An 8,124-nucleotide genomic window follows, 5' to 3' on the forward strand; every position below is an offset into this window, starting at 1 on the left:
AACAACGCAAACTGAAAACAGAAATGTCTAAAAGAGAGAGAGAGAGCAACACCTAAACATGTCACAGTATACGAAAACCAAGAAAATGCGTCAACGAGCTGCACAGTACTAATTTGATATGTGTTAAGCACCTTGTAAGCCATCTTTTTTCTAAGAAATAACGCTTTATTGATCAAATGCAGATTTCTTGTGGAGCAAGAAAAAACTAGCATTATACTCATTTATTGTAATGAAATGAAGAGTCAAATATAATGGTTTTAAATTGGCTTGTAAAGCAGCACAATGCATTCTAAGTTGTCCCTTTATATTCAGTACAGTTGTGTTCAGCATTAAGTTTATCCACCGTTTAACAGCTCTGTACGAAGGTACCGAACTCTGTCTTGTTGCACACGGTGGTTTTTGTATTTAGAAGTGTAAGTACTATTTCCAGTCTTTATGCTAAGCTAAGCTACTCATCTTCTGGCTGTCACATCGTTGATTCATATTTAACAGACATTTATGAGAGTGGTATTGATCTTCTACAGGTGACTCTCAGACAGACAGAGAATATACAGGATTGTAACTAGAGAGGATATGAAGAAAAAATAAAAATAAAAAATTCACAGTATGTACAACATTATGTCATTGGACAACCCCAAAGCTCTTTCAGACCAGCCAAACATCCGCCACTCTTTAATAAGAAAAACAACAGCAGCAAGAAAATGTGTGGAAGGAAAGTAATAGCAAATGAGCCTTTTCCCCAAACAAAAATGTGCAGGTGACATGAAGCAGGTCAGACGGTCGGAATGCTGCATATCATCAAGGACATTGTTACAAGCGTTTAGAGCCAGGCTGAAGTATTTTGGATATCAGACACCAGACCATGATGTCGACATGTTTATAGAGTCAAAATCCAAACCGACTCGTTCGTAGCTGCACCGATGACCCGTGACTCCACTTGGACCTGAGCCTTGGGAATGATGATGTGCTGGTGCCAGCGGTGCATGTAGAGACAGGGCGGGAAAAATACTTACGCTGGCTGTTTGCACTGAGCATGCCCAGTGACACAGTGAGTTAGGACGAGGAGTTTCCCCTCCGTCTCACGTGTTGCTGTTGCACACTGAGCCGCTTCACATTATCGAGGATTCAAAAAGAGTTGAGCTCTGACTTTAGTCCCACCACTTTCACACACGTCAGGAGCCCTCATGGTTACTCGTGCAGGGAGTCTCATCTCTTACTCCTGCTGACACTGTCTCACACACACATACACACACAGGCACTTCTTTCCACCCCGAAGGTGACGTTGCAGAGCGTCACCGCGGTGACAAATTGTAGGCGGTATGTGGCCTCGGCATGAGCGTGATAGATAGAAATTGAGAGAGATGGAGGAAGAGAAAGTAGGCAGATGTGAAAGCATGGTGTGTATGTATCTGTGTGTGTGGGGGCGTCTCAGTTATAAAGCTATCCCTTCGAGGTTCGCGTCACCTCTGAGGGCGGTGTGTGTGACGCGTGTGTGTGTGTGTTTGCAGATAAAAGTGTGGGCTGTGGAGGCTTGAAAAAAAAAAAAAAAAAGCTTATCTGTGACGTGTTGATCCGAAGTGTTGGGGACGGCCTACAGATGTGACTAGATCTATCTGTCCATCCATCTACACTTTGATGGTGTGACACGTTTCTCATTAATTGTTCACCACACGATTCTTCTGCACATTTGGTCCATGGTATCATTCTGTGATTAAATTGATTTACGATCAATTCACCCACATTACAGCCGCGCGACTGCAAACGTTTAGTGGTGTCTGTCTGGCCACGCGGGTGTTATGATGTGCCGGCCATCATGAGATATCCACCTTCAAAACGCCTGCCGTCATTTGTTTATGGCCTAAAATAAATAGCCTGAAGTTGGTGATACTTTTTTGTTTTGAGCACCACAAAACAAGTTCCACGAGCCTCCATTTAATTGCACTGTACCTAAGTACATACTATACTTGTACTTAATATTGTAATTTTTCCCTTTCTACACTTATTTTGATAGCTGTAGTTACTGTTTAAATTTTATTTTTTTCATTCAAAACGTATGAGGAGCTTATAAAATATGATGCATTGTCATGGATATGTAAATAAAAAGCTCATCCAATTACAACTGTAAAATGCTTCTAACGCATTAATGCATCAATAATCGTCCAATAATATTGTATTTAATAGTATAAAAAGGGTCATATATTTGCATTAGAAGTACTATAATTCCGCACATTTTGCTGATGATACTTTTTTTAAAATCAGAGTGATATAAGGGATCATTGCTTACATTGCAGGTTGTTTGTCTCATGCATCATCTCACCTCTCATGTAGCTGTGATAATGACTCCTATGTATGTGTGTGTGTGTGACCTCAGTGCCACGTGAGCAGCTGCTGCAGACGGAGGAGTACGACCTGAACGTGGTGCGCCTGTGCATCCAGGTCTTCCTGCAGGACGAGAATGGCCACTACACCATCCCGCTTGGCCCCATCGTCACCAACCCCATCTACGACAACAGTGAGTTGACTGAGCTCGGTCTGCGTCACAGCGTGTGTGTCTTCGTGCTGAAGTCATGTTAGGGCAACTGCATGTGGCGAGAACGTCGCGGCACTGCCATGCTAATATTCATGTCATTTCATACCCTTACATAGCATTTTATTAATATTCTACTTGCTGATAAAGTAATTTTACTATGCAAGAATTGAGAAGTTACCCATGAAGCCAGGGGTGTAAATATATACAGTGCAGGAGAGAGTAGGCCTGCACATAGAGAGAGTAGGCCCTCCAACAATGTGTTGGTTGGAGAATACCTTTGCAAAAGATTTTAAATGGCCTCGTTGGAATTATACTAATGTGCAAAGAAGAGCTCACATTGAAGGATAAGTGGTATGGAATATGCTGTACATTCTTGGTAAACCTATCTCTCATGGTTTTCTTTTCTTTTTTTTCAGTAGCAGAAGCAAAATTATATTATATATTATGCTGCTTAACTATAAAAACTATTCAATTAAATTAATAATATCTTATTTTCTTTGGTATTTTTGTCATATATATTTATGCTATGATGTCTAATAATATGCATGTTGTCCATTGTCAAGTCTCTATTTGACGATACAATGATACAGTTGTAACTTGCACACACAGTTCATGCAGTGTGTATCTGTTTCGTCTTTCTGGGCGTTAGCCTATACTAGCCAAATAATAATGGGTCTAAAATGATGTAAACTTGCATAGTTTTAAGATTAAAAAAACCCTTCAAATTGTCTTTTGGGGAGCACTGGCTTCCACCCAAGTGTTTGTTGCAAGACCTGTGTGCATGTGTCCAGTAGTTATTCTCTCAACTCTGTTTTGAGTGTTGCACTTAGTGAACTAGTTCAGTGTTCCTCACAAACATTGAGAAAGGGGAAGCTCTTTATACACACAAAGCCTCAAACAACCCCGTTGCCATGGAGCACTTCCTCTTCTGACTCTCTTGTGACATGTGACTCAACCTGCTGAGGCCTCAACTGTAAACCTACTGTGGTCTTTTTCTAAACTGAGGCAAATATTGAACAAGTTACACTGAGCCACGAAAGCTGTTTTGTTTTTTCACAATCAGCGAGATCAGGTCAAGGCCGACTCTGACACTATCACTGTTGGAAATACAAATGTTATCTCACTCATAGAATGCAGTTTGATTTAGATTGTTTGCGTCTGTTGGGCTGTATGGTTACAACTTGTTTCTGCATCATCAGGGGCCCCAAACACAGCGGAGCTGAGGATCTGTCGGGTCAACCGGAACAGTGGCAGCGTCAAGGGAGGGGATGAGATCTTCTTACTGTGTGACAAAGTACAGAAAGGTACAAACTATCGATGCTCTGTTGGCCTTCGCAATAAGCTAATCTGCATTTTGTTGTTTTACACGTTTTACAGATTTCTCATATCTTGCATACATTTTCTCTCCATTGTTTTCCATCCATGAATCCATTTTGCGTCTCGTAGCCATAGAGCCCATCTGTTTGCATGCTCATTCAGTTTTCCATTGCTGTCTTCTCATCATCCCACTTTCCTCCAGACGACATCGAGGTGCGATTCTTCTCCGACGACGGTTGGGAGGCCAAAGGCTCCTTCTCCCAGGCCGACGTTCATCGCCAAGTGGCCATCGTCTTTAAGACTCCTTCCTATTATAACACCTCCGTAACGGAGTCAGTCACCGTGCACATGCAGTTGCGCCGGCCTTCCGATCAGGAAGTCAGTGAAGCCATGGATTTTAGATACCTGCCCGACGACAAAGGTAAGCAGAGATCTGCTTCTTTGTGTTATTAACTCAAACTCTCGCCATTGGTCGGTGTCCGCTGGTGGTTTTCAGGAACTGGGGGGGTCTCAGGTGGATTTAAGTGATACATGTGAACATTTTGCGTTTGCTTTAGATCCTTACGGTTACAATGAGAAAAAGCGGAGAAGAGAGCACTTGATGAGGATATCAGGACTGTCAGGTATGAGTTACGGTACTGTTTATATCAATATAGCCCATCTCATATGTCCCCATGTGCATGTATGAGATTCAGTGTACATGTATGCATTGTAACCAAGGTTTCTGTCCTTTCTTTAGGTGTTCCTTTCACTGGTCTAATAAACCGGCCAAAGGCGGTGCCACAGAGTACCATGAGTCACATGCGAAAAGGTAACTGGCTTTGTTTCCCTCACATTGCAATGGTTAGGTGTTAAGCCAGCAACTATACTACGCTTCCATCCAGATCAGGATAATACTGCCCTGCTATCACACTAAATGTCAATGTATGTTTTCCAGACCTCAGCAACATGTACGTGAGGCCACAGCCCACACCTTCGATGCCGCAACAACCTCCTGTATTCAACCAGGTCTTCCAACCAGGCGCTCAGAACGTTATGATGACATCGCAGGCTCCCACTGTGCCAGTCAGCCATTCATGGGCAAATCCCAACCCAGCACTCTCAATGGATACAGTCACCATAAACCCGTCCGGTGCCATGAGCAATCTTCTACGTCCTAATAGCAGCAGGCAACAGCAGGCAAACCGTGTCTCTGGTTACCCCCACAGAGTGGAGCACAGTGGCTTTGAGAATAACACCCTCCCTCAGCTCTCCATGAGGGACTTGCAGTGCTTGGATCCAGCCCCCCAAGCTGCTGTGATGAGCCAGCCAATCTTCCAGCTGCAGCACCAAAGGGAGGAGCTCGCATCTGAGACCCGGGCCCAGAACCATCCAGGCAACCAGAACCATCCAGGCAACCAGAACCAGGGTCTCCAGACTGCTTGGCCCAATTTCACTACCCTCAATCAAGTCCAGAACACCTTTAACGGGTCAGTACCCGGAGGTGGAGGGGGCTCACAGGGGCTGGGCTCTTTCTCCTTCGTAGGGGAAGGGGAAGATTTTTTGAAGGGCCTGGTGGGAGGTGGGCCTCAGCTGAAGCAGGAGCCCCAGATCACAATGCGACAAGAGACCCATTCTTCCGTCATGCAATCCCCGAGCGAAAGCCAAGAAAATACTTATACCAACTTGCTTCCTCGTCCTATAAGCAACGGCATCAACATGATTCCAATGATGCAAGATGCTTGTGGCAACACCCAGCCTCAGGAAAATCCGTACTCGGACAACGACATGGCATCCGAAGGCCACTTTACAACTTTGGCTGACTGGATCAAAGCAACTCGACAAAGTGACTAAAAGGAGTGACATTTTCGGTGTCAAAAAATAAACAGATGCAACTCAGAGGAATACGTTGGTCTTGTTTAGCCTTGCAAAGACAGAGATTTTGCTTCATCCATATTGGCCCAGTAAGGATCAGTGGGCATTTGCTTGGGTTATTACATCAGTGGGCAAATTACATAAAATTATAGCCATGTGGAATCTACAACCAGACAAAGGCGTTGTTTCTAGGAGGTGCAATTGATTACGAACTAGTTCCTTCTTTAGCAGAGACATCACCAAGGGTGGTTCCTACACTTGTTTGGCCATCTATGGCTTGGTAAGCATTGGCTTTTGCTTCCCAATATATGGAAAGACACCATTCTGTTAAAAATGATTAATCAAATTTGATTTCTTGGTTCATTTTAGACAAGAACCATGCAGTTTCAGAACCTATTTGCATTCATATTAAGGACGCCTGTTCAGGTTACACCCTGACCTTTAACCAATGGACTGTAGTTCAAATTACTCCCCCTAATTCACTGATTGATTTCCAGCTGCTGGTGTTGAGGCTTTTAGTGGATATTCTCCAGACTAGTCAATTAAATTGAGCTCTCATGAGTTCAACTGGCTTCTTTCTGCACGGTGAAGTATGGGGATAAAACATCTTAGGTTGTAAAGATGACCAACAACATGCTCATGGTTTCCAAGCCAAAGTTAGAATTCTGCAGAAGTGAATGTACTACTTTCTTTCTTTGTCTTTTTCATGTGAAGTTGGATTCACTGTGAACATAATGTATAGTAGAGTGTTTGATTTTGGAAATAAAACGGGGGCAAATGTATGTTAGGGATTGGAAATTAGAGCAGACAATATGGCTCGTTATCATGGTTGTACACACTTTTTTTGCTTTGTAAAGGAATTCTTACATATTGTACTGTTTTATTGATTTCTTAGCAGAGTATTTGCTGTTATAAATGCGCTCTGTACATACATGTAAGCCATAGTTGAGAGTGAAAGCAATAACAATGCTGAAATGCTCAAGAACTGGCAAGGTACTGAAATTTCCATTGAGGAAGTGGGAGGAAGCACATTTAGTGTTGTCTTTCCTTTGTAATGACTATGTCATAACAGTGATCACATGTGTTATTCAGAGTTCTCAGAGCATTTCTACTAGATGGGTTTTTTTTTATATAAAGATGTCAATTTTGTACTTTATTGATGTTTCATTCGTTCAGCTGAGCTTATCGATATCTTCACAGAGCGCCTCGCTCAAGGACATTGTGGTTGTCTGATGATAAACTGTCAACTGTAGTCTAGCTCATCCTAGCATGTTGTTTTTCTACTTGTATGCCCTTCAGAAGCTTTTTGGTTGTAAAAGGAAGTAAATATTTTTGATGACTAGTTTGTAAGATTTGCTATTTTTGGATTTTTCTACAAGATCAGTTCTTAATAAACAGAGTCTGTCTTATTCTACATGTTCCATGTTGGGGTTTTTTCCAAGGAGAGGTGACACGAGAGGGTGCAGCAAAATATAACCAAACGTAACTTTTAGGCGACCAAAATGTTTCAAATAACTTTCATGAACTGAAAACACACACTGTGAAAGAGTTTAAGATTTAAGACGAAAACATGGACAACACCCAGACCAGAACACGTCAATCACAAGGTAGCCCCGCCCTAAAGCATACCCTGCTTTATGGTCTATTTGACTCTAAATGGACATAATTTACAAAATGAACATCATGCTGTATTGAAGAAGACTTGAAACTAGAGAATGAGAACATAAACTCATGTTCACAATGTTTACTGAGGTAATAAATCAAGTGAGAAGGAGTCTATACAATCAGACTTTTTTGCAACCAGAGGAGTCGCCCCCTGCTGGCCATTAGAAAGAATGCAAGTTTGAGGTACTTCAACCATAATCAAACTTTAGAGTTGACACACTAACGCATCAGTGTGGTTGCTACTGTTACCTGTGGTTTAATACAACCGGACTAATGATTTAGAAGGGTGGTTAAATTACAACCTCCCCAGCTTTGTAAAAGTCTCCCAATATTGTGCCAAAGTCCCCAGATTTCCTCATAGGTTATGTTTTGACGTGACCGATGACACCATGAATCAATGGAGCAAGAAGCTACAGTATGATGCACTGGGCTGCAATCAGCTGATAGTTTCTAAGGAGTATCTGTAGGCAGAAAGCTTTGGCCTTGAGGGTAGAGATAATGCAGCGCCTGACGGTGAGCATGTCTTCGTGATTCTGACTTCGGCGTGTCTCAACAACAAAGTGGTGAGCGATGAGCCACGTGACTTTTCACTTTCAGTTTGAGCTTCACTGGACTTGTCCTCACCTAACTTGTCATCAGGATTTTGCTCATGGCCAAAACATTGTCTTCCAATTGAAACCTTTTGCTTTCATGTCCATGCAGAAATGTAGAAGTGTTTAATCCTTCAGCTTTACATCACTTTTGAGCCATTTTCATTT

At 42.4% G+C, this 8,124-nt stretch overlaps 1 protein-coding gene across 2 annotated transcripts; it reads left to right on the plus strand.

Moving 5' to 3' along the window:
• Window positions 1-6: 6 nt before the first annotated feature.
• On the plus strand, window positions 7-7,115 carry LOC116376937 (proto-oncogene c-Rel-like). 2 transcript variants are annotated; one of them, XM_031838447.1, is made up of 6 exons: window positions 7-2,512; window positions 3,730-3,834; window positions 4,050-4,268; window positions 4,405-4,470; window positions 4,587-4,658; window positions 4,785-7,115. In XM_031838447.1, the coding sequence occupies exons 1-6, from the start codon at window positions 2,350-2,352 to the stop codon at window positions 5,678-5,680; spliced, it is 1,521 nt and encodes a 506-aa protein (XP_031694307.1). In that variant the 5' UTR covers window positions 7-2,349; the 3' UTR covers window positions 5,681-7,115. The 2 variants fall into 2 exon arrangements, with proteins under 2 accessions (XP_031694307.1, XP_031694308.1); XM_031838448.1 differs by lacking the exon at window positions 7-2,512 and having other exon boundaries at window positions 3,745-3,834; window positions 3,977-4,268.
• The last annotated feature ends 1,009 nt before the right edge of the window (window positions 7,116-8,124 follow it).

This window comes from Anarrhichthys ocellatus, unplaced genomic scaffold (genome assembly GCF_004355925.1).
Source record: "Anarrhichthys ocellatus isolate YVR2014 unplaced genomic scaffold, GSC_Weel_1.0 scaffold725, whole genome shotgun sequence".
Taxonomy (NCBI): domain Eukaryota; kingdom Metazoa; phylum Chordata; class Actinopteri; order Perciformes; family Anarhichadidae; genus Anarrhichthys; species Anarrhichthys ocellatus.

Excerpts from the sequence above, each read along its gene's own strand:
- LOC116376937 (XM_031838447.1), top strand. The coding sequence starts at position 2,350 with ATGTGTGTGTGTGTGACCTCAGTGCCACGTGAGCAGCTGCTGCAGACG. Across the intron at positions 3,835-4,049 it reads GTGTGACAAAGTACAGAAAG|ACGACATCGAGGTGCGATTC; the intron begins GTACAAACTATC and ends ACTTTCCTCCAG. Across the intron at positions 4,471-4,586 it reads GAGGATATCAGGACTGTCAG|GTGTTCCTTTCACTGGTCTA; the intron begins GTATGAGTTACG and ends TCCTTTCTTTAG.